Here is a 27,428-nt window from a genome sequence, read left to right as displayed (position 1 = left end):
TGACTGATGATTTTTATGGCTTTGGAGCATGGTATTTTATAGACCTAAAATCAACAACAACCAAATCAAAGGACTTTTTGAAATATAGAGTAACAAGTGTTGTCTAGCCGAGCTTGTCGTTGTAGTTTCAAGCTTAAATCCTTAATTGTTCCTTAATTTTAGTGAACTCAAATGTTGGTTGGGTCACACCTGTCAGATGATAGTTCCAGTGTTTCTCAGTATCACTTCAGTAAGTAATCCACTTCACCGCCACATAACCCGGGCGCTTGATGACATTTTCACGTCAAAAAATAACAACAAATAGCTGATACAGCTTGGTACTAGATGCTGTCGTCATTGCTGTTGTTGAATTATGTAGAAAGCTAAATGGTAAAGCCTTAACACGTAAATCTTTTCTTCAGAGTTCTTTACATACATGTGACAAAACACAGCAGAGATCTAGCTCTCAAGAGTTGGCATAGCAACCAGTAACACCCAGTGAGGGTGGCAGTGCATTAAATATGAGCTCAGTGGGAAAGCCCAAATGTTTGGCTGGAACACCCTCTGATATACAGGATGTCCTGCCTCACAAAAAAAAGACACTAACTAAACATGTCAGAAATGATAAGTGTTTTTGATTATGATTTCACAAGGAACAGTAGTAAACATAATGACTGATGTGCATGTATAAGGTAGTTTAATATCGACTCTATTCAGTGCTGCTTTCAGTGATCTGATGCATGCCTTCACTCTACATACTGAATGTCTTTATACAGCACCACTTTTAGACAGTTAATGTAAAGCCTTGCAGTGTTGTGTGCTGTGAAAAGGAGAATCCCTCCTGTCAGGAGTGTGTTTGTCTGATGTTGGGAAATTCTCAACTAATCCTTGTTCCAATGCCATCAAACATCACTAATTCTGGCTGCTCATTCTGCCTAACTCTGTCTAGCGTATTTATTTTGGAGGAAGTGAGAGAGATGAGTTGGGTGGGCGTACGACGAGTTAAGGAATAGAGAGAGCGAGAGCGCGTGGAGAGTCACGCAGATAAAAGCCGAGCGAGGGGCTGGGAGGGAGAGGAGAGGCAGCCACGGGCAGATGAAAGAGGGATAGATCAAGTGAAAGACAAAAGGTATGAGATAGATGTAGCAGAGGGAGCCAGGCAAGAAAAGAGAATAGTGACAGAGCAATAGAGGAGAAGAAACCCCCCCCCCCCCCCCCCATACTTGAACCCTTCTGAGCTGAGCTGCGCCGTACCACCGCAGTGATTTCCCTCTTCACAGCTCCCCAACAGCCTCCGCCAAGGAGCCCAGAGTGCTGGCTGTGCAGGAGCAGGAGCCTGTTGCCTGGATACCCCTGCTGTCGCCACGGCGGAGAAAAGCCAGGATTGAAGCGCACGCGTGTGTGTGTGTTTGCAGCCTGGTGCTGCTGCCATGGGGAAAACGCAGCTGGACGACTGTCTGGATGGCTGCCTCGCTCGCTCGCTTGCTGGTTAACTCACCGACATCGCACATATGAATAAGGAAGGAATCACCCTGATACAGGGGCTTTGAGGAGAGGAGAGGAGGTGGGGGGGCCGGGGCTGGGACGGGGTGACTGGTACTCTGCTCTGGATGATGAGGAAAACCATTTGTCGGAGAGTAAGAGAAACCTGAGACAGTCCCTTGGCTACCAAGTAAAATACAGGAAGCTAGGGGAGACGAGACCCTGAGACAGGAGAACTGAGGAAGGGGAAGGCCGATAGAGGAGTGGGGCTGGCTCCTGGGTTACTTCAGCAGGAGGAGGAGAGGAAGCAGCTAGCAGGCTGTGTAGAGCCATGCAGATCCAGTCTTCTGGTCCACAGTCCAAACCCTTTAGCTTCCTCCTCAGTCACAGATGTGTGTTGGCCTCCAAAATGGAAATCCACCGGTACGTACCTGATGTCACAGAGTCATTCAAGTGAGTCCTTCTTTGTTTCTTCATCAGCCTCAAGTCTTGCTCTTGTGCTCTTTCTATACAGTAGGAATTTTGTCAGTATGTCTTTATTGCTGCTCATTTTTGATCAATGAGCAGTCAGGGCCTTGCCTTTCTGTTGATAAAAGTAGTTTAATTAAAGCCAACAAAGGGGAAAATCTCAAACTTACATAAAATGTGGCTTCAGACAAACTGTATGGTAAAGCCCTGCAGTGTTCAAACCACTTAACATTCCTGTAAAAAAAGTAAATTGAATGTAGTTGTTGAACCATTTGGAATATATGCATGGTTTTGGGCCTCTCTGAACCCAAAAGTATGACTGTAAGTGCTACGGGAATTTATTAATATAAGTTTAAACACACTAAAACTACTATATTTTTCATTTCCGCTTGAAAATGCTTGCTAACAAATGCATGCAGACAACTACAGCTGGGACTTATTAAAACACTGTAGGACCACAGGATAAAGCCTTACCTAGTCCTAGTTTAAATTTCATACCAATACCATGAAAAATGATTTTTAGGGAAAAGTTTGTCTAAAACAGCACCGCCCCTTGGCGGCAGGTGGCTGCGGCTGCATCGCTCCGTATCGGTAGTTCGATGCAGATGTGTTTTTTTGCTGGTAGATCATGAACTTCCTACTTAAAGCTGGATATCGTTATTGTCAGAATTTTATTGGCTACACTAAGTGCCAGTCATTGGCACAATTGCTTGCAATTGGCTCGGCCTACCCACGAAATAATACAGCGCAGGCTCTCGTTGGGTGCTGAAGGCCGTGAAAGTGATATGTGAGCTCTTATTGGGTCGGATTAGCTGTCAGTCGAAAGGTCAGAGTTCAGCGGCCAATTTGAATACAAGCTATCGTAGTTGTTTACATTTGAATCAGAGTTATTACGGTTATAATGACAAACGAGCCACGTCTGCCGGCAAATATGAAACGATGCGGCAGCAGTCCCTGGGGATTTATTGATGGAATAATATGCTTTGGACTAAATGTTTTTATTGGATTGGATCGTTTGGACCCTTGACAACGTAACAAGACCGTTTTTGTTGGAATATAATTGATCGGTGGATTAAGTTACTATGAGGCTTCATAGGTGAGTCGTGTCAATTTTGCTTGTACTGGTTGGTCTGACAGAAGCGCTGATTGTACCCGCTGTGGTGATTGTATCTTGAAATGGTATCTTGCATTGGTCGAATCATGAGGATTTTAGCTTTCAAACGGTGCATCGTATGAAGTTAACATATCAGCTGTGTGCACATACTGAAAGCTGCCGCCAGGACCTGACGGCCCGCGGGCGGGCTGTTGGAATGTTAAGAGGTTAAGAGAATTAAGAATTATTGCACAGAAATTACAATGCAGTATATTTAATCTATCAATGTTGATTTCAAATTTTAAGCTGGAGTTGATCCTTTTGCTGAAAACACTTTCCCTTTATGTTTTAAGGAGAGTTAGTCAATAAAGAAAAGAACTTAATCACTTCCACACCACATGGAGGAAAGATCATCTTTTCTGGACTAATAATCCTAATAAAGCCAAGGCTTGGTTGAGCATCATTAAGTGTGAGTCATTCTGGATCTGCTGCATTTGTAATAAATTGTATGCATAGCACTTAAAGTTTGAAAAGTATAAAAGGTGACAACCCTCATAGACTTTTCAGTCTGTAATAACTAGATAATAGAATAGAAAATATAGCAAATTAGTTTTGCTTTATGAAACCGTAGCAGTATCATATTTGAATCAGGGTTTTCTGGATGCTGGCTGTGAGAGGATGTTCCTTCTTTGAGTCATCTCTCTGAAGGATTTCCCTTCTCGTGCCTGTGCAGCTGTCTCCCTGAGGGCTTGGTTAGAGATATAGCTAGTTATAGCCATTTATAAGCTGTAACATAATGTTAAGCAAGTAGACAGAGCTTAATTATTGATGCAGTTTGTTAAAATGACAGAAAGCATATTTCTTTGGCTCAGTTTGCCAAATGTTATGTTCATTTGGAGGAAGTATTCCCTTTGAAGGAATGGCCTTCAGTAAAGGGAAATGGCTGTTTGAGAGTGTTTTTGTAATTTTTACCAGAGAGTAAAATAAACAAATCCATCTGATTGTGTCTGAAAAGCAAGCTATCCACAATTTGTTAGTGTCCTTTTAGCAAGTTACTGCATGTCCCAGCTCCAGAGATGATGGTCTGGACCTGACTTCTGACCTCCCTCTGGACACATAAAATCCACAAATATCTGCAGCATCACATCACAAATGAATATATTTTCTTGTAACTGCAGTAGCATCTAGAATATAAAATACTGATTGAACACCGGGTGGGGGCTTATAGAATTATTAGACCAGATTAAACCTTTTCTTTCATTTGACTGGTGGCTATTGTCACTTTTAATCACTTTTTAGAGGGGATTTTACCTGAATTTCCTTTCTTTCTTTCTACAAGACAAAGACAGACTGTCAAAATCTGGTTAATGCTAGTTCAGCAACGTTTCAGATTTAGCAACATTCACTGGAAGTACAACTGGAAAGTGGGATTTAAAGTTACAGACAAAATTTCAGTTTAAATCATTAAAATGAACTAACGTTATTAACAGCATGAGGAGGAGTAACTAACATTATGTCTATTAATTGTGTTACAGAGCTATCTACTGAAGTTATCTTGCTAAGAAAGGAATTATTCTTACACCTATTTTCCTTATCAAACAGAAAAATTCAACCACACATTTTCTGAATTCAAGTTTCTCTCTTTACCGAACTAATTGCATTGTTAAGTCACAGTAAAACAGACTTCATTCAGACTCCACAGAAACAAAATAAAACTCCCCAATTCATCTTGGTTAGTCTTTCTACAGTTCCACAGTCACCAGCTCTGTTTTGGTGGAAATAAACCTTAATTCAGCGAGTTAGATGTGAAAATATTCCGCATCTCTGAAGCCCGGCTGCCCTCTCGCTCCTCTCCCGCTTGACACCTGTTCTGTCCCTGCCTGAACCTGTCGTGTTTTCGTGGTACCCACAGAGTCCTAGTTGGAGCATTGTAAATCACCTCGTTACTGTATTCCCTGTCCTCAAACTGGCCACCGTCTGTCTCAGAGGCTGCTGAGCCCGTCCGGTACTAGATCAGTTAGCTGCACAGCTTACTGAGCTAACTAGCAGCGGTTATGACCTGATAGGTAATAAACCCTAACCCTAAACCCCTATTTTTATTTGTATGGATTTGACAGATGGAGAGTAGTCTTGGTTCTTCCACGTTGTACCTTTTTTTTAAAAGTCAGGAAAAGCCAGTAGGAAAGTCGGGTGTTAAGTCACATGGCCATAGCCACATGCTGTAGTGGTGTGGCGTCACCAAACAGACATACATTGAAAAATAGTCCTTGCCTAAAACATCAGAACAAACTGTCATGTTTCACCAGTTGCCGTGTGTCCCTATTAGCTTGATGGATAAAGTAAGCTTAGCTAGTTATTCTGGTGTGTCTTTCTGTGTAAGCAACATATTCTGTCAATCTTGTGCCCAGGCTAATGTGTATTTGTGGTTATGTTCGTTATAATGTCACTGTGTCATGCCTTGGAGTGAGAGGTGACTGATGCCCAACATTGTATGTAAATGTAAACACAAACAGCTCAGGCTACATTTATTATATAAGATGTTAAATTCATTCTCAAAATTTAAAAGCAAAAAAAACAGTGACTGTATGTAAACACAATGAAACAAACAGAAGTATACAAAGGCCTTGAAAAACATTTGTACTTTTGTACACAAACAACAAAAATATTTAGAACCAGAGACATAAACCTTTTATTAGTGGATAGAAAACAGTGTCCTAGATTCAAATTCATTATAATTCTGTGGAAATCATTTGAATTTACTGTAGATGCACGTTGATTCTGTGACTTTAGCAGATAAATTTCAGATTTGTTGTCTTCTCTTAGAACTGAATGGTGATAAAGTATGATCAGACTAAACCAGCTTGACTGACTTTGTTGCAGATGTCAGTTTGTTGTACATTTGAATAGTATTTTAGCATTGAGTTGTCGCGCTGCTTCGTCGTGCACCTCTGAATTTCTTTAACAAGGTGCGCGGTGACCTTTTCATTTCAACATGGACGCCTTCAAGGGTAGACTGACAGAGCAGGTTCTTCTCTACAGACTAGAGCCGGGCACATTAATGTGCTATTTTTGCGTTAATGCATTAATTAATTAACGGTAATTATTTTATCGCATGTTAACACAGTTTTATTATTATTATTTTGAAAGTCCGCTCTGAATACATGCACAGTCAAACCATGGGTCACAGGAGGGGTGGGATGTTGTTCAGCCTACAAATCACCCACCCAGCGGAAGGAAGCTTCAGTCTTAGGAACGTCCTTAAAATCACAACGTAGTCGCTTGGCCCTGCGAGGTTGCTCTGCGCTCCTCAGGTGAACAGGAGACAGTGCTCCGTGAGTAAACGGCAGGTGCTCAGAAAAAAACCCAAGAAAACAGATTTATATATGTTAACCTGTTGCTCAGAAGGTGCCTGTTATGATGTTATGATCCTAGCTGTGGACTTGTTACAAGTTTTAAAAGGTAATACCCTGGAAGTGGCAAATAGCTTTGGTTTTAAATTTGATTACACTACTTTAGAATTCATTATTCAATTTTGCGCATGCAAATTTTAATACTACAAACACCTCTATGACCCTTCCTTCAGAGACTACAATGATTCCCAATTCGTGGAGAGAGATTGCCACCACACTGGCAGAAGATGAGGCAGCACACGTAGCCATCATAGACTGTAATATAAAAAGGTAGCCATGTTGGATCTTTGACTTCTTGCTTATTCACAGAATATTTAGTTTGTACGCCCCCTGGTGTTTCGGAGAATACTTCACCGAACAACGTCTTGACTGTAAATGCTTATGGGTAGCTCTGTTGTATTCAAGTGTTCCAGTAAGTCATGACAATGTAACAGTAAGGCAGCATTACAACGCCAGAAACTTAAAGCAACTAAATGGAATTCAGCCATCTTTAGCTGATGTAACATGTTAAAATGTCTTGTTTGAAAAGGGCCTATTTTCATAATTTGCCACGCAGAGGTTCCCACAAGCCACCTATGGTTGCTCACAAGGGACAAACCTCCTATTCACATGTGAATATTTGGCAACTCAACAGAATTTCACAGGTATTTTATGAACTTTGAGGCATTTGGCCTCAATCCACCGTTGTTCATACTGCTGTTGAAACAAACCCATACAGCTGTTCATCTGAAGGCTTCAATTGTTGGTTCCCATGGTTGTATACGAGGATCGAAAGCAGTCCAGTCCAGACCCGCTCTGCTGTCAATGTGTTCCCTGTCCCAATGTGAATGGGAACATGGCCTGGACTCTTGTAAAATGTACCAGGCTCCCAGTTAACACACAGGCTGCACTCTGAACCCTGGGAACACCCTGCAGTACACTACTCTCCATGTGTCTGGTGTGTGTGCACAGTTAAAATGCAGTGACCCAACACATGCTAACACGCACGCTCCCACACAGACGCTGTCCGTAGAGAAAGGAGGGTCCTATAGCCGTAAAGTGTTAGACTTCACACTATGTGAAGAGATGCTTGCAAACATGAACATGCATGTTTTCGGTTGGCAGATTTGCTGCTTTTTGTCTTTTTTTTTTTGTGACTTGTAGTGTTTGTATGTCTAATGTTTCTCCCTCTTTTCTCTCACTTCGAGGATAGAAGAGTTTCATAGTAACTGCTTGTGTACTTGACATTGCTTCTACTTTCTCCTGCTGCGCATTTACCCATAAGTCAGCAGTAAAGTCAGCTAAATGTTTCCTACACATATTCTTTTATTCTTTGGATTGTTTGTGACCCATTAGGAACCCATTAGACAAAGTGTGCCATTTTATTTAGTGAAAGGTCAGATGACTTTGAGGGTATTCATGCTATGATCCTGGTTACCATGAAACTGAAAAGGGCAGAGTCATTAAAGGCAGTTGGGGGGGGCGGGGTGCTGTGGATCCCTCCTCTGGGGATGTGCCTCTTCAGTCTGCTAATGGTTTCTGTGAGTGAGTTGCTCAAAGCCTAATTGTTTCAGGACCAACTTACTCCTTAAACGAGCCTGGTGCTTGAATAGGCCAGTTGATGGTCCAGGTAATCACTTGGCGATAATGTTTTTCACCATAATGACCTGCAGGTGGTGACTTGGAAATAATTAGGGAACAGCAAAGCAGCACTATTGTAATTTATATCATACATACATTTTACTGCACATACATTATTTTATGTTTTTTATGACCTTGGACGCATTTCTAAATTTTTCAGGTTACGGCAGAATTATCATTTTCTTGGCTAGTTATGTATGTAAGAAAGATAGAGCTCTGAACAAAAGGTGTATTGCTTGTAGCTCATGCTGTAGTGTTAAATTTCCCATTATATTTTCTTTTGTAAGGTGCTTCCTTACCCATCAGTTCCCTTCTCTTCTTCTCTGTCCTCTCTTCAGTGCAGCACAGGCTTATAGTCTTTATCACGCTTCCTTACTGAACAGGAAGAATTATGCAGGACAACTACAGCAGCACAGATATCTGGTGCGCCTGTACACATGAAGTCTTGCTGATATCTGCAACTGATTACATTTAAATTGCAGAACAGTCTCAGAATAGGCATTTTTATCCCTTGATCTGTACTGTATTTATACACGGCCTTGTTCTCAGCATTTTACTCTGCATTGGCTAATAATGTACATGGATAGTTTGACTCAAAAATGGACAAAAACACCACTTTTTTTGGAAAGGACTGGTGACAGTGATGAAGATGGCCTATAAGTGTTGAGATTGTCCGTACGTCACTGAGGCTTCAGAGCGTTTTGTGGAGAGGGCCGGGCAGAGCAGGGGATTGAAAATCTGCTGGCCGGCTGAGTGCTGCTAAACTTGGGAGAGGAGCAGGGAGCAGTGCTGCAACCATTGGACAAATAAACACCCATCGGTCGGATTCGGCTCTGACAACTACGCCGATTACTCGCGGGAGGAGCTCGGAGTTAACTGCTTTTATTAAATTAACTTTTTGCTTTAGTTTTTGGGATTTCAACGTTGATTTATCTTCACTGGAGCTTCTCAGCAGCTAGCTTCCGTGCACATCCGGTTGTTGTTGTTAGCGTCGTTAGCTCTGTCGGACTACGACTTCATATTTATATAAAAACCGGACAAAACTGGACATTGCTGGGAGAAAAGAAAGCGAGGAAGCTGAACTACCTGGTGAGTTTAGAAAACATGTGTCTGTAAATTTATTCCAGCTATCATTGTACTGTACATTGTATCATTGCTACTGTAACCAAGTTAGCATAGCATAGCCCTGATCGATCCAAACTCCATTCAGAAAACAAACATTTTAGAAGTTGTTGTCCTGCTGTTCTGCTGACAGACTTCACAAAGCATGAATTCATGTTTTAACAAATCTGCATCATATTGTAGTTATTTCAGCATCAGTTTAATCCATTTATTGCTATTTAATCACAGCAAAATGTTTACTTTGGGTTTATACAGTTGTAGTAATGGTGTGTTGTTTATTGACGTTATCGCGTTAAAGTCGCCTTCTCACACTTGCAGCGAACGTACTCACACGAGGAAAGCGTCACGAGGCGAAAATTGGCAGTAGGCAAGCTAGCTGCTGGGTGCTAGTCAACATTGCCAAGCAAACAAATTTTTGTAATTTGACAGTGTCTTTTTCACATGTAACGTTAGCTACAGTATATTTGTTACCTTCAGGGCATGTCTATCAAGTCAATTTACTTACCGCACACACACACACACACACCTACACACACACACCTACACACACAGCGGTGTGGAGCAGAATGGGTTTCCACAACTAACCACTGCGCTGTAGTAACGTTATAACTAAATTTCCACAGAAAGCAACATGTAAAACAGCTGCAGGCACCCGACACACGACGGTCATTGGTTAGCCAGCTACAGTTCAGTTTCTCTCGACTGTTTTACAATGTTAGTCCAACATCGCCAAGCCTGCTAGCCACATTTGCCGCGCAATATGCTAACGCTAAGTTAGCTAACCTTTTAAAATAAACCGTAAAACAACACAAAACACAGCAACACTTACAGCTTCCAAGTTTGAAGTCACGTACAGCACATGGCGGTCCGTCCTTGAACCGTTATAGAACTTGTTACAGTTGTGAAACTTTAGAAGCACTAATTTATTAGTTTAACATACCACACGAAGTGTAAAGTATGAACGTTGCGGTGCTTGCCATCCTCCGTGGTAGGCCAATAGCGTGGTATTTCAATTTTGCAGTTATCGCGAAGGCCCTAGTTTGTCTGGCTCTGTCTGTCTCACTCTAGTTGTATTTAGGACATTTTATGTAATGTTTCAAATCAATAACCAGGACTGCTTTATGACAATAATAGACAGCAATCTTTGTATCATTGTTATGTGAAATAGCTTACTATTGGACCAAATATATTTTCATCTGTTGTTTTGCCGATAACTGTTTCGCATTTGAGTTTCCAGCAAATGCATTATATATTGTGTGTATATATATATATTATATACTGCCTGTTAATACTATTAACAGGCAGATGTCCGTCTGCATTTTAGGAGGGTAAAGGTGCTCTCATTGATGTAACTGCAGAGGTATAAGTACAGTGAAGTTAGAGCTGATGTGTGTTTTATATTTTTTGGCTAGAGGCCCCATGGTAATGGCAGGCATAAATGCCCTGGGATACCCATAACATTCTCCTGGCTCTCATTGATCATTTAATGTGTTTTTAGTCACTGTTTTAACCTGTGGCTGTTGTGCAGTCCTTTGAGACAGTGACTGATAAAGGTCTGTCACAAATATAAATGACAAGTGGAACTCCTTATTGAATCCTGCTGAAGCTAGTAGCCAGACTGTGACCTTTGGCCACAGAAACAGAGCTGAGAATCATCACTCCGTTTCTGCAAGTGGCTGTTCGTCTGGCTGGAGGGCCTGTGTGTCACACACACACTCTTTCTCTCTCTCGCTGTGGGCTGTGCCGGGTTATATATAGCCACTAGTGGCGATGGCTCCTTGTCGCACCTCAGGTGTTTTTACTGCTACCCTGCCACACACTGGTCCTCTCCCGCTCTGTCTCTTTCTCTCCAACCATCTGGTGGAGTGAATGACTCATGCTCATGAGCAGAGGGTATTTTCTCATGCATCCTCCATATCATACAGTATATGTGTGTGTATCAGTAGAAAGTAAGCAGACAAACAGCTGTTCATGAATGAAAGGTGTGCAGGTACATGTGTGCACACCTGTACACATCTGTGCTCCTGCTCTTCTCTTTCCCACACCCTCTCTCTTTCTCCCTCCACCCATGTAGGGCTGTGTTGCTAAGGTGACGACTCAGTTTGCAGTTCCTATAAAAAGGTAGTGTCCGGTGTAGGACTGTGGGACTGTTGATCACCACCTTACACTGAGCAGTGACCAGCTGTTGTCTGCTGGGCCTATTGATTACTTTCAGCTTGGTTTTGTGGCTTGGGGCAGTTTTTTAGACTGAAAACCCTGACACTAATAATTAGATGAACGGTATAGAATTAGATGAATGTTTTTTTGCTTGTCTCAGTTCAGTTAAAACAGGAAGTTGTCCCTTGGAACGATGCAATTTTACTGGTTGTATTTGTTGGAAAAGGCATTCAACACAGTCATTCTTTCACATTTTGTTTAGGGACTGAAAATGCTGAAATGAAATGATTTAAATGTTTCGAAGAATAATCTGAAACCTCTGATGGTCCCTTGAGCCCACTTTGGAATCCACTGGCCTATTTATTTACTGTTGATTCCAAACACTGGCGCAATACCTGCAGGCAGTGGTTCAATAGGGACTTTGTCTTGTCTGCAGGGCCTCTACTGTTCCTCGCTGCCTGCCCCTGATCGCTTCCATATGGGCTGGAAACACTCTACATTCGGCACCTTGCCATAAGTGATGCCTGATTAATGAGCGAGAGAGAGAGAGAGAGAGAGAGGCAGTAAGAGACGGATTAGGAAAAAAATGGTTTGAGGAGGACGAGTCAGAGTTATAAATTGAGTGAAAATAAATTGAAGACATGGTTGCAAAGCGAGGAAAAGAAAGGATGCAGATGTGGCCGGGATGCTCTCCAGAGCTCCTCTGTCCTGAAGCCCCTTCCTTCCGTCTGACGCCAGCTGCACTCCTCCCCGTACAAACCCTCAGGTCATCCCTCAGTCCCAGTAGGTAATACCTCTTGTTACTTTCTTCCCCAACTGTGTTCATTTTCATAGCGGGGACTCCCCATGGATTCCACGCCCAGCCTTGGAAGAGCCTTTTTAGCATTTATATAGCTCTGCTTGCATGTTTTGTTTCAGCTTCACAGGATTTATCATCCTCCCCCAGCTTGGAAAGAGCTCACTCTGGCCTTTCTGAGCAGAGCGTCAGTTTATTGTCGGATGGTTTAAAGCCAAAAAGGGCAAACTACAGAAAGCGAGTCAATTTAGAGAGAGAGATGGAGACAGAAGTAGTCAGAGGAAAAATGCTGCATTGAGTCAGTTTCATAACGAATCCATTCAAATCACCGCCGAAAGTCAAAGAACTGGATGTGGCAGGGGAATATACCTTTTGTCTGTCCTAAGGGGAAGAGGTGAAAGAGAGAAATGTTCCATAATAGAAAGAGCTGATTGAGCGAGTCTGATCAGATGAAGCGTTAACAGCCTCTGTCATTTCATAGGAAACTATCTGTTCAGGACAACAAATACCTCTAAAGGTATGGAAGGTTGGAAAGGAATGAAAGCTGCAAACAAACAGTTGTTGAAAAATAGTGAAAAATGGCAATCACAGTCTCTACAAATGTCTTGTTTGGTCCAGCCAGCTATTGAAAACCCAAAGTGATTTAGTTCTTGAAAATGAAAAGCAGTCTGCAACCAGAGAGTTTTGGCATTTTTCTTCAAAATACGATTCAAACAATTAATCAGTGATCTAAATAATTGGCCAACATCTTTCTGTCAGTTGAATAATCAATTAATTGACTAAACATTTCACCTCTTAAATACACAGATCTACCGGATCAGTTTCGGCTTGGATACTGACCTGATTAAGCAGATTAAATACAGTTATCTTAATTTAACTATACATTTCTGTGTCTCCACTCTCAGTCATGATTTTAGTGGATAGCTGTCACTTAGGTATAAAGAGAGCACTGATATCTGTATTAAGCCCTCCCAGGTCAGCTGTGCTGAGCAGTCAGCCTTTTATTACATTTTGTACAGTATGAATTGAAGTAAATTGTAGTAAAAACCAAACCAGTAGAAAGTGAGGTCATCCGTAAGATCATATTGCATGATTAACGTCACATTACATGAAACGCACATTAGATGGGTGGCATTGCTATGACCTCTGAATCCTGAAGGGGTTCAGTATTTAATGGAAATAAGTTTTTCACATTTTTGAAGCAATCTAAGGTCTATTGAGATGTATTTTACAGAGGGAACTTGCGGTGTACGTTTGGTCTGTACCGTGACAAGATACGCTAACACACTGATAGCACAGTCTCAGTGATTCTCCACATATGTGCAGTACACTCAGAAGGAGCAGTGTAGCTGGCATGACAAAAATGAAATCATCTCTCGTTGCCTCGGTTTGTCAGACACATGGAATGAGATTTCAGTTACCCCTTTTTGGTTTGTTTCTATTTTTAGCGTCTGTTGGCTGGTTATGTAACTTTGGCCTATCAGCAGTAAAATTAGTCACAATTTCCACCCGTAGTCATGTACTGAGTCAGTACAATCAGGGAATATATCAAGGGTGGACACTGCTGTTTCTGATTATTTCATAAATCAGAAACAGGTCGTCAGAACTTTAAGGAGCACTATAGGACAGTACCGAACATATCAACAAGAGGCCAAGTCTTTTGTTGACTGCTGAGATGAAGCTGCTTTGGTCTTTCCAGGGCCATCTGAGATACAGCGAAAGACTATATAAAAGAAGATGAAGAAGACACAGCACGAGCATCTTTCTGCATTTCGCCTCCTGCTTCTTGTTGATCTGTCATCTCCTCTACTCTCTCCTCTTTCCCCCCTGCACTTCATCGCTCTGCTTCTCTCTGTACACCCACAGCCTGCCCCCCCACCCCCCACCCTCAATCCTGGCAGGATGTGACATCATGGTGATGAAGCCCCTGGAGCTGTTCTGTTCCTCTTTGAAGTCACAACCATTCTTCACTCGGAGCCACATTAACATTAATGAAGGAGATGAAAATATTCTCATCTCATATTGCAGTCTCCATTCCTATTCTTGTCAGATCTGCAGTTTTTTCCTTTGTCTCTGTTGTGTGTGTCTGTGTGTGTCCTTGCACTCTTTTACAGAGCTTTTAACAAGCAAGTAATGCCCACATATGTGTGTAACAGGCCTAGAAGCAGAGGGATATCTGTGTGTGAAGCTTTCAGTTTAATAAAACTGAAAAACATGACATTCATAGATTCTAGCAGTGTGAAACTCATATTTTATCACCTTTTATTTAGAAATCTTCAATCAGTAAATATATAAGGGGAAGGGGGGGCTCAACCATGCTTTTTTGGTTTTCTATTGTGGAGAAGTAGTACTTTTTTCTATCCCGTCTGTCGATGTTCCAAGTGAGCTGAGGCAATACCAAAAGGTTATGTGAAAACACTGCAGACTACTCATAGGGCCCAAACTGTTTTATTTGTTTCTGTTTCCCTTTTGTTCCTCCCTCTGTGCTGGAGTTCTTTTAAAGAGGTCACATTATGCTCATTTTCAGGTTCAATATCTTGTTTAGGGGTTGTACCAGAACAGGTTTTCATTTTCATTCATTTCATACTGCACATTCCTGCAGCTTCTCTTTTTACCCTGTTTGTTGAATGCTTTGTTTTAGCTATGGAATGATGCATCTTGATCGTGCAACTCTCAGCAAAGATATTTCTGCAAGATCTTTGTTGGGAGTTGCACATGTGCTTGTTAAGGACTACAGCAGGTCGTGAGAAGCCAGGAAACACTGCTTTGGTTCAGCTGTATATGTTCCCCTTACCAGCTTAGCAACATGGACTGGAGCAAGAGTTTCAGAGTGGTGAGGAATTAATCTGTAACAAAAGTATCTTTCATCCATAAATTTTAACTGAGCTCTGTCTCTACATCACAGTAACAACTTTCTGTCCATCGACTGCCTTGAGGGCAGCTAGTGTTTGAAAGGGTGGGGAGAGCTGTGTGCTGCAGCTCACTGTTTTTCCACCATTGTTTTTGAGGGTGTGTCGGAGTAGCCGCTTGGCGAGCAATATGACGCGCATTTTGCTTTCATCCATGTGTCATCACGGGGATCAAAGGGAAACGTCTGGACTGCAAACAAGCTGTTTTCAGGCAGTTCAGAGCAGTTCAGTGGGAGATGGGAACTCCCTTTGGGCTGGACTTTGGGCTTTTTCATTTGCAAACAGATTACATGCTTAAAAAAGATATATAACTCAATAAAGGAGAGGGAAAAAGCCTAAAAGCATAATATGACCTCTTTAAGAACTTGATGGCTTTATCCACTTTGTTATTACTCCTGGACTTTAATAGCTCTAGTTTCAGCTCTCTGACATGTCGGGGAAAAAAGTTGGGCTATTACTAGACTGATCATTTAATGAGAATTCATAATATTTTCCCCTGTAATTCTCCCTGCCCTATACTATAATGTACATTATGTCATTGCTCTGCTGATGTGGTACTATCTCCTTCAGACATCACAGAACTGTTTGGGACTGTTAGGATAAGACAAGGAGTTAAAAACTAAGTGAAAACACTTCTGATCGGCCAGATCTCACCACGAATCACCAAAAACGTCCAAGTTGGAAGCTCTGATAGCGAGAGACAGCTTTTCACCTCAAAGAGAAATACCATCACATTTTAATATTGCTAAGATCTCGTGCCACTAGTAGATTGTTCTGTCTTGTATTAAGTTAGTCACATATAATGTGATACTGATGGGGAGTAGTGTGGACTCAGTGTTCAGTGGAAGGGTTAACAAGGAGATGAGGAGAGTCAATAGGACTTGATTACACCATGATTGTCTCTAACATCATATCCCTGAAGTAGCTGCAAAGACAAAGGGGCAATGCGCTAACACATAATGTGCACTCATCTCACTGAGGAATGTTAATGTTGCTGCCATTAATGTAAATGAAAGATAATTGCACAGTTTTCCCCGGTAATGGGGAAAGCATAAATGTCAAAGTAATTCAGTAACCGTAGGAAACTTGATCATGTCTGCGTTACTCTGTGCTCCACAGATACGTTTTAAGGGGATTATCTCTTTATGATTCATGTTGTTTTTTTTTATTCTTTAAATCGCCACATTTTGTTCCTCTCGAAACACTTTGGATGGATTCCTCTGGCTTTTAGCTCACAGCAGTCATGAAGAAGTGGAGCAGTGGGGCCTTCAGCTGAATCACCCTCCACACACATGCAAACCACAGTACATTCACCACACAAAAATGTACTGTTGAGACATGTGCATGTGTGTATAGAGACACAGGGCACCCTGCGGTGAAGGTGTGTGTCTTGAAGCTTTGCAGGCAAAGGCTGTGGTCTCTGCAGTGGTCCTGAACTTGTATTTATTCCATGCCATGAGAACACGCTGCCATCCCATCTGACCAAACCAAGTCACCACAATCAACAAAACATGCAGCAATACAATCATTATTGTTTGAAGCCCTCTTTGATTGGCATGCAATCAAGAGAACCACCAGGCCTGAATCAAACTATACAGGGGGCTCTGGGATGTAAAATTGTAAAATTTTACAGACCCCTTGTAAGGAGAATTTTGTGGGCTCCTACATAAATTCTGTAGGAGTTTAGTGCCCCCCACCACCACTAACCACTGCTTCTCAGAGCCTCTGTGAAAAACACATGGATCTCAGTCCATTTGCCTAGTTTAATAAAGATGTAAGGTTACATAATTTGCCTGTAGAAAAAGTGAAAATATCCAGCTAGAGCAGCAAGTCTTGAATGAATGTTCCAGATGTAAGATATGGCCTGAGGTGTTAACTCTTACTGCAGCGTGTAATTTTTGTGGAGATTCTGTCGTAACGTTCATGAGCTGCTGCAGAGTGTTAACACAGTTCAACTTTTGCTGTCATAATGAAGCACATTAGCAGAGGTGTGAAAGTGTTTGTAAAAGCTGGATGGGCGAGCTGGTGTTCACATGGATACACATGGTTCATGTGTGTATCCCTGACTCTGTACTGTAGAGTGCACGCTTGTAAGTACATACAGGAGATGAATGTTTCAGAGCTGTTTCAAGAGGATTCAGTCTTTTTACAGTAAGACGTTTCAAACCCGGAGTGAGAGGCATGTTAAGTAGCTTTGGCACCAGTAGCTGCCTGTTTACACACAAGCCTCATTCACACTTGACGGTGACAGAAGTGTTTTTCTCATCATTGTGGACCCTCAATTTCAATGCTTTTCCAACCTTGAAACAGATACTTTTAACAACACGGGGTGTGCGTCTCGGTGGAAGTGGATCTGTGCACAATTTTACTCTCTCTGCTTCTCAGTCTTCCCTCCCTCTGTTTCCCTCTTTTCCCCTCTCACTTTCTGTCTCTCTCCTGCTTGTATTCAGGTTGTCAGTGTTGCAGTGACACACAGGAAAGCATATGACTGAAGTGTTTTCTTCTCCCCTTTTTCCCCCTCTGTTCTTCTCTAGTATTAGAAGTTGACTGTTTCCCTCCCTGCGGTCTGTCACGTCCTCTTGTACAGCAGTACCATAGCATAGTTACACTATGTGCACTGTGGGTGTCAAACACTTTAATATGATAGCACATTAAAAGGGCACTTTTGCACATAAAGGTTAGTTTTCATCTTCGTCAGGAGGAGTACCACACAGCCTGTCAAAAAGAATTCATGATGTTTTGTATGTCTCTGGAGGAGATTTTCAAAGTCTGACAATCACCCTTATGATTTAATCAGGGTTACCTCAGATTGGGATTGGAGACTAAAAATTTATAACAAACATTTTGAAAAATGTGGACATTTAACAGGCTTGTACAGTTATTGGTATCATGGGATGATCATGGGAAAAGTATGATCACTGTGTTTATTTTTTTTTTAGTTCAACCCATATTGGGGATTGAAAATCAGGATATCTCCATCTCAGCCTCTGCAGCTTTGATTTGGACGTGTGCAGTCTATATCGCTGCATTCTAACATTAACTTAGCTCTCCTTATTAGCTAGGCTCCTTACATGCTTGCTAATAACTTTTTTTAAGCTGGGTCCAGCCTTCCCTCAGTGTCTGCCTTCCTTTAACTTGTTATGCCACATATTCTTCTTCTGTCTATTTCTCTTCTTCACTTCTCTTTTTTTTTTACTCTTCTGTGTGTACCATTTTAAGGGAATTATTAACTGGATTATTAGCAAAATGTCCTCAAGGAATGTGGAAGGATCTAATGGGCTGTGGGTTCATCAGAGTGTGCGGAACTCGGGGGTTTATGGGAAGTTGTTTAAACTGATTAATCACAGCAGTGATGACATTTGCTTGCTTAATAGGAAAGGCAATGTGAGATTGCGTTGTTTAATAACAAAGGTAAAATTATGTTTAACCATGTCAAACACTGATTATATCGGGAAGATGAGCTAACTGATAAGAGAGAAAAATACAGTGGCAATGCAGTTATATGAAAAAAATTTTTACTTCAGAAAGACAAAGAATGTGATTTCCACTGAGATACACTGCAGTGGTCATAAGTTCACTGGCAGTCTTTTTGAAGGGTCTTTTTTTGTGTGTAGCAGGCTGGTGCTGTCCAGAGGAGGGAAACATGTCACTTTGTCTTTAACTACAATGGCAGGCTGTACTCTCACATCGCCATCGTACCTATAATCACAGTTCAGAACGTCCTTCAGACAATTATGACTTTAATACAACATGTGTTCAGTCTGAAAGTTTTACTTCAAAGAGGAAAACACACAAAAGAATAAAAAATAACAAAACAAGAGAAATCAAAGATTGTTAATGAGCTCCCTGTGGCCACATGAGTTGGCCTTCAGTAAACCAGAGTACACTGTGTTTTTTGGGAATTATCAGCTCAGTGGAAATTAGGGCTGAACAATTAATCTAAATATTATTGAAATCACAATATGTGCAGTATCTAAATTGCAGGAGCTACAATTCTTTGAAGGTAAAATGTGTCACAACATCCCATTGGAAATTAAGTATTGTGGTGCTACAGAGATGCCGGCCTGCAAATCATATTCTCCAGACGTAAGAGAACATAATTGTTTGCTACTGACCCCAGCAAAACGCATATAATTGTTTTTTATATTTTTTTTCACTGAAAATTAAATGCTGAAATTACCGCTGAAATCCTGGCTCATATTGCAATATCAGTCAAAATAATATGTTTATTTTTTTGCATATCATTCAGCCCTAGTAAGCCCTACAAGGATTTTCTCTCTGTGTTCCCGCAGTGAACAGAGTATCTGCCAGGCACGAGCCGCTGTCATGGTGTACGATGATGCCAATAAGAAGTGGGTCCCAGCTGGTGGTTCCACGGGCTTCAGCAGAGTCCACATCTACCACCATACGGGCAACAACGCCTTCCGCGTAGTGGGACGCAAGATCCAAGATCATCAGGTCAGTGGCTAAAACAAGCATGGGCATTTTCCCCAAAGACCTGTCCACACATGAACCCTTATTCATTCAATGCACGAAGTCTGTTGTTTAGATGTATGGAGTAAATGTACACAGCTGCTGTACAAGCTGGAGTTTGTATTTATTGTGGAAGAGCTAAGTCAAGGTTGAATAACTACTGTTTTAAATTCTAAACTGAAATACCCTCCAGACTTCTTTCCTGTACAAAACAGTGGTTTTATAATTATGAATCCATCTAATGCCTTTAAACTGAGATTTATCATTCAGTTTTAAGAACTTTGTAGCCATTGGTTTGTAATTAGTAGTTAGTACTGTGTTAAGTTTTCACTAATAGCGCAATCACTAATCCCAATGTAAACAAAAAGGTTAACCCACCACAAAATACCACACAATCAAAACTGCAGACAAGTTAACACTGTTTTCTGAAACCATTAAGGGTTGTTTAAACAAGTCTGGTCTGACAATGTCTGAAAACATGGAATGCAAAGTTTTCATTATCAATTGAGAAACACACAAAAATGAGATTTTTCCCTCCAAAAGTCATCTTTTTGATTCAATGTGGGAGGATACCTGTACATTCAACCATGAAACAAATAATACACCACTTGACACATACTGTATAATACACATTGGAATGCGCAGCCCTTTCTGGGTTAAGTTATGACAACATTTTAAGTGGCTATTCGTCTGAATATGTGTTATATAACATAAGAAAGAGTCTACGTTGGCCCGTTCCAGTGGCCACCCATGTAGCAGACTGGGCACAGTCCTTATTGAAACACGGATCATGTTGAGTGTGACATGTTTGGCAGAAACAGTGCTGGACACCACTCACATCAAGAGCTCATCAAGAGTATTAGATCTGAGAGGAGGATGGCAAAAGCATACTGTTACCAAATATGGTATATCAAAATATTCAATTTTAGGTATCCACTGATGTCAACATATAACTACATAGCCAGGGAATCCTGTGGTGTGGTATTCATGTGCACACATGCTACTAGCTATTCAGCTGCCTTCTACAAATATGTACTCTCAAGGTTGACCAAGTGCTGTAAATAATTGATAATGACCTCAAAGCTTGTTAAATTTAATATGCAAGTAATACAGTTTAAAGCATCTGCGGTCGTCCGCAGGTATGAGGGACTGAGTCATGTGGGGTCTCAGGAGCCCAACACAAACTTTAATAGCCACTGAGTTTATAGAATGTCCAAAGAAGTGTGTTGGTATTTTATCTCTTACAAGAGGCTTTCTTTCCAGCCGACTGCAACGACTTTTGAGAAGAATCAGTGTGTGTTTTGTTGTCATCTGCTTGTTAAAGTACACAGACAGTGTTTCCTCACACTGTGTGCTGGGACTGCCTCTGTGTGATGTTATGGAGTCGGAAACTGACGAGGAAATTTGAAAACAAAAGATAGTAGCCAGATTAGACACTGACATACATACGCACACTCACGTGCACGCACATACATTGAGACACTGACCTTCAACTGAAACTGTTTTCTCCTCCACTCTCCAACTCCTCTAAATCTGGCAGATGTCAGCACATTAAGCTTTTATTTCCAAACACACACAAGCAGTATACATGAGAGCAGGCACATCATGCACCAAAGCACATATGAACACATACTGTAGGCTACAAATCCACCTATGCACAGCAGAATCCTGGAAGACAGAGGAAATAGGAGCAGAAAGAAGCTCAGATCAGCTCACATTTTAATCCTCAATGTATAGGCACATACCAGGCAGGACTGATGCACTACAGCTGTGTGTGTGTGTGTGTGTGTGTGTGTGTGTGTGTGTGTGTGTGTGTGTACATTACACCCAGGCCACTGTGTATGTGTGCTTTTAACTCACAAGTGCATCAGTACGTGAATTTTAGCCCAAAACTCTTCAGCATTTTCAAATAGAAGCCGGTATTTAATTAACTGTCATATTGTAGCCAGCCACAGCACTGTTTCTATCAGTGCAACAGCAGAGTTATAGCAGGAAGGTTTAATGGCGCACCTTCACCTAACTTCCAAGGTGCATGGAAAAGTGTAATAGATAGACCATTTAAAAGAACTGAATGTTCTCTGTAATGTGTTGTATGGTGTCCCTTTTGAAGGCCACAAGCTGAAATGCATTATTCTAACAACAAAGCTTTGCTTTAAACTACAGGTGTTGCTCATTCGTCCTGGTATACTCAATACTCTGGTTTCATTTACTGATTAATTCCAATGTCTTTGCTGTTTTGTGACCAGTGTTAAGCTGCTGAACACTTCTTGTTGATGTTTCACACTAAAAGCGAACCAGGAAAGGGAGAGTTCTGTATGCCGGAAAGCTTTTAACGTGAACCATCTGTGAGTTTCACTGACAGTGGCAGCAAAGTGGAACTGACTGGAATTAATTAATGAGTGAGAACAGTACCTCTGTTAAAAAGAGAAACTTGCAACAGATCGGAGAGTATGGCATTAATCTGTGTGAATTACATTCTAAATTAATATTGAGGAAGCATTAACGGCAAATAAAACAATAATGATAATTATTGTGAGATACTTTTCCTCAATAACAACAAAAAAAGAACTTAATTTTTCTATTAAGATATTTGTTGAGGAAAAGGGACAGAAAGATTTACTTAATTTTACTCATGCATCATTTGTTGAACAAAAGAGTTTATCATAATTGTTTTAAATTTTCTACCTCAGATTTGTTAAGTGAGCTATTGTGTTAAGTGTTTGTTCTCACCATAAAGAAAAGTTTAAAACCACAATTAAGCATCTGGTTTCTTCACCTAGGAGCAAAAAACAGCCTTTAAACTTGAAAGAAATAATGATTTGATATTTACACAATATATACTATACTGTATATTTTTAAAAAAAGAAGGGAATTAGCAATAAATGCCTGATTCTATCTGCATTGGAGGTAAATAAATGCCCCAACCACTATCTGAGAACTGTCCTTTTTTGATGGGCCGTTACATTACACACTGGAATTTTGTTATTATGCTGGCACACTTAATCCTGAGATCACAAAACAGAAATAGCCAAAAATCACAAACACTGGTTGAAGTGTGATCTTATCAACTAATTGACTTTGGCCACTTAAAAAAGCAATGGGAAGTGAGTGTCGGGCCGGCTGTGTTTGTGTTAGCGGTTCACACTCTGAGCTTCAGTTTGTGTGGCACTGCTATCATAAGATGCACATTTCCTCTGTTTGTTTTGTTCACTGCCACCTACAATAAGCATCTAGAGTTACACTGGCTCAATTGCTTCTCACATTTCCTGGCTGCTTGTTTTATTACCCAGTCCATCAACAATGAAAGAATGTTTATGTGAATCCCTTCCCGCCTGCCAGAGAAACATTATAATAACCACAGAAATTGACACTAGATTATTTCTTGCCAGGTTAAAACACATTTTGCTGGCACCAGACCTTGTTTTTTAACATAAACTAGCGGATTGGAGACGGACTTTAGCTGTTAATTGGCCAAAGCAATACTTTGGTAAATATTACCTTTTTGAGAGCTCATTCTCTCGGTTCTCTGTACAGTTTAATCTCTTTGTGGGGTTTCTAGAAATCAAACTAACCATGAGGCCCCGTAAGATAAGCTTTCGACCAAGCTTTCCCTATAGGGAAATGTTTTGGATTCTTCTTATTAGTTTGGACATGAGATGACGCAGTTATTATGAGATTAAACCACATTACACATCTTTCAGGGTATTTCAGCTATATCCGATGAAAAGTAACAAAATTATGTGTGCGTGTGTGGGTTTTTACATCATGCCCACATTTCAGTGCCAAACATTCACTGATTATGATGCAGATTAAGATCCTCCAGTTAAAAATGCTCTTGAAAGCAGAGGTGGAGTGAGGAGAACCCCCTCAGGTTTTGGTACTCCCAGTTTAAGACGCACTTCTCTGTCTCAGTAACTCAAAATAAAGACATAGTGAGTGGATCATAAAGTCACTTTACGAGCAGGCAGGAATGACCTTTCACCACATAATGAGTCCCAGCGTTGTCACTTTGTTTTAAATGAGATTGGAGGCTTTTACTGGGACAAGATCAGGGAGTGTGAGTTTGTTTTTGAATCGTCTTTGTGATTTTGGCAGCTCCTCAGCTTGGTAGCAGGTGGAGAGGTAGTATCCTGACAGAGGAAGAGTGATTGATAGACTGAGACCACAGTACTTTACTTTTATGTGTGTATTTGTGCTACTAAGTCAAACATCTTAGGTCAGTCATGAAACATGCTGTCACAATAAATGTTTCCAAATCTTTTCCAAAAGGCTATTTCCTGTCAGTAAACTTCAGAAACGTAGCTGTATTGGTCTAGATCGCATGTTGTTCCTGGTGGCTCCTTCAATTACAGGCTTATTTTGAACAGTTGCTGATTGGTTTACTTTAAAAATGCATTGCATTTACATGGTAGTTCTCTTTCATCACTGCTAATCTAAAGGATGTTTCCTCTTTTCTCAACCGAACTCGCTCCTCATGGACATCTCCAGGTGGTGATAAACTGTGCCATTCCCAAGGGGCTGAAGTACAACCAGGCCACGCAGACCTTCCACCAGTGGCGTGACGCCCGGCAGGTCTACGGCCTCAACTTCGGTAGCAAGGAGGATGCCAACGTATTCGCCAGTGCCATGATGCACGCTCTGGAGGTGCTCAATTCCCAGGACACAGGTATTTCTTTCCCACTGTGTATGTGTGTGTGTGTGTGTATGTGTGTGTGTATGTGTTTCTTTTTAAGGTTATTTGTGCATTTTTGCCTTTATTAGATAGCAGAGAGGCAGACAGGAAATGAGGGTAGAGATTAGGGGTGTAACGGTACACACAATTCATGGTTTGGTATGTACCAGTTCGGTTTACTTTCGGTACAGTAAGGGGAAAATTAGTTTGCAAATGTTGGCCTGGTCAGATAAAAAAAAAAAATTTAAATCTCTTTTGTGAAGTCTAAAGTGCAGTCTACAGTCTGTTCAAATGCCTTGCATTTGCACTACACTCGTTTTTTTCCTTGTAGCAGTGATCTTCACATCCATGTGGTACCGTTTGAAATGAGTGAACGTTGGCATGTTTAACTTGTTGCCAGAAATATACCCGATCACTACTGAGCAATGTCTGCACGCTACTTTCGTCTTATCGACTTGTCTTTGTCCGTTGATGTATTTCACTAGGAAACCGAAGTGTTCCCAAACAGGAGACCTTAATGATAAGAGAGGGTCTTCAAGCTCTGGCTTCTCTGCACTGGCCGTGACGCTAACTAGCTAGAGGCTGGGCTGACGCAGAGATGTTTTGGCTAAAGTACAAGGCGGAGATTTGGTTCGTCACTTAATATGTTTGTGTGTTCGTATGTGCGTTTTACACCGTTCTGAAAGTCCTGTTCCGAAACGGTCCGGTACGAATACATGTACCGTTACACCCCTAGTAGAGATACAGCGGTATGACACTCAACAAAAGTTCCTGGTCAGAATTGAACTGGGGTTGCCAGTATGTGGGATGCGCCTTAACCATTTGTGCCCTGTTGTAGTTTAACACATGTACATAACACAGTACTTCACTCTAAACCACATCGACATGAGATTTAGCGATAAAAAAGCCCCTGTTATCACTTTGACATTCTTTTGCTTTCCAGTAATATGCTCATGACAGGGAGGTGTACGTCATAAGTTGGTTTTTATTACACAAACTGTAGTTGCAGACCACACCCATTTACAGTATGAGCAGTTTTTAATCAAATTCGGTTTAAATAGATGTAAGAATCCCACATTTTGTTGTAGGGATATGGCCTAGTTATATTTGATTTCCAGGTTGGCAAAATATTCAGAATATCCAACTATCCAATCCTACGATGAGCTCTATTTTTTTTGTAGTTACCTTGTGAGGATAAAAGACAAGCAGAGATTGTAACACAAGGTCAGGGCTTTTACATACATCTAATAATTGAGCATTAATATGAAGCAGTTCCTGCAGTTCTGAGTTGTAATCCTGGAAGTCAACTAGCTGACTTTCTAGTTCCTCTGTGTGCAGAAGGAACAGACTGATTTGTGGGTACACAACAGTCAGAGGCAGGGAGCTTTACCACAGGGGAAGGGAACATTATTTGTCAGCCATTAAAATGTTTTGAAGTAAACAAGAGTTACTAATGGGTTTACCAGAAACAATGATAAGAGGGAAATGTCTTAATTCATCACAGGCAGCTCTCCACAAAGGCTGCACTTACAATTCAACTTCCTTCTTTTCTTAATCCAAACTTTAATTTAGGAAGTTAACGATGGTCTCCTGGTAACCTCGTCAGTTAGTGGGATGATCTATTTTTAACATAACTGAGCACGATTGGTGCTCACATCTGCCAATCAAAGATCATTTATATAACCATAGATCTAAGCTAAAAAGAGACTCATGACAAGAGGCTGCTGGTTGACACACAGAGTCAGGAAAGAGTCAGTATTCACGTATGCACATTCACACAGCACTGCCTGATTCTGCCGCAAATGTTCCCAGGCTGGAACTTCAGTGGTACACCATGACCTTGGTATTCTGAAACGTAGCACCCTCCTCTGGCTATGTATCTACATTTACCCGCCTGCTGGAAGGGATGAGGTTAGGAGGGAGGGGGTGAGTGTAGATTTTCATTGTGTGTTGATGCTCCGATTCAAACTCCCATAGGGAAGACTAATCCTCAGCTACCGCATTTGAGGCAGAACTTATTGCTGATTCCTCTCCTCTTTTCTGTTTCCCTCCCTTTCCGCTTATTTTTTTAATCGAGCAAAGACGGAACAGAGGTTTTAATTGCAGCCTTTCCTGTATTTGTGTGATTTCAACATCCAGATGCCCTCACATGACCTGCCATAACCCCACAACCTCCCCTCTACTCCCGTCTCTCCTCCTCTCCTCCTCTCCTTCAATCTGTCTCCTCTCCTCTCCTCCTGTCTACTATCTCTCTTCCTGTCCTCCCTCTCCTCTCCTATCCTCTCCTGTCTATTGTACCATCCTCCTTTCTCCCTAAGCCATGCCACTCGAATCCCATCCACTAATTAACCTGATAGTGACGCTCTTCATTATGCTAATGGTGCTACTAGGTGTGTGTGTGTGTGTGTGTGTGTGTGTGTGTGTGTGTGAGGACAAGCGACATGGAGTATCAGAGAGACCGAACAAACGGAGTGACATAAGGACACATTCAAAGAGCGTTAAAGGGAACTTGTCATCCTAAATTTGACCATATACAGTAAAGGCAAAAAGAGCTCAATGGAGAATTGTTCATAATTGTCGGAGTCATGCTTTGTTTTTGCTCTTCTTTTTCCCCAGCAGTTGAATTTATTTCTGAAAAACTGTCGTAATTTGATGCCACAAACTTCATTAAACCTTATCCATACTTGATGCTAACGAATCAAGCACACAACTGCATTTTAAATCACGAATCACTGCACTGCATACCAGAATACTGATACAAGAGTAAAGGTATACAGATACATAACCACAGTATGTGCAACCCCCCCACCCCAACAAATGTAAAATTCTACAGTCTGACCTTAATCTATATGTCAGGGGTAGATCTCTGCCACTGTCTTAATTCTTCTCACACACTCCCTTCCTTCCTTCCCTCCCTCCTTTTTCTTGTTGCCTGTTGCCTTCCCCGCGTTCCCTCTCTCAGCGGCGCAGTGAGCTGCATACAGAAGCCAGAGGAAGGCGGTAGGGTTTCCCCTTTCACCCCACTGTTTTGCTACTGTATTTCTGTCCTGACAGCTGCTCTCAGTGGCGCCTATTCCACTCGCAGTCATCTGTGGACCTGACAATCCTCCAGACACACGGGGTTCACCCTCCATCACTCACTCAGTGGGTGTTAAACTCCTGCCACATGACAGAGCGATGGAATCAGATCACTCATTTTAGACCTCCATTTGTTGTGTGTGGTGATATGTGCTGTGTGAATGCTGTT

The 27,428-nt window shown here is 41.4% G+C and overlaps 1 protein-coding gene across 1 annotated transcript in view; it reads left to right on the top strand.

The window, feature by feature from the left end:
- enah (ENAH actin regulator) overlaps positions 1 to 27,428 on the top strand; it is a 129,675-nt gene that overhangs the window by 46,095 nt on the left and 56,152 nt on the right. Inside the window, 2 exon segments of the mRNA XM_038726899.1 lie at positions 19,329 to 19,494; positions 23,998 to 24,175. Coding sequence (XP_038582827.1) covers positions 19,329 to 19,494; positions 23,998 to 24,175 — 344 coding nt within the window.

The sequence above is a fragment of the Micropterus salmoides genome, unplaced genomic scaffold, assembly GCF_014851395.1.
Source record: "Micropterus salmoides isolate LMB-PRFRI ecotype aquatic unplaced genomic scaffold, ASM1485139v1 Ms_hic_scaffold_18, whole genome shotgun sequence".
Taxonomy (NCBI): domain Eukaryota; kingdom Metazoa; phylum Chordata; class Actinopteri; order Centrarchiformes; family Centrarchidae; genus Micropterus; species Micropterus salmoides.
The sequence above is the reverse complement of the archived record's forward strand: the minus strand, read 5'-3'. Positions and strand labels throughout refer to the sequence as shown.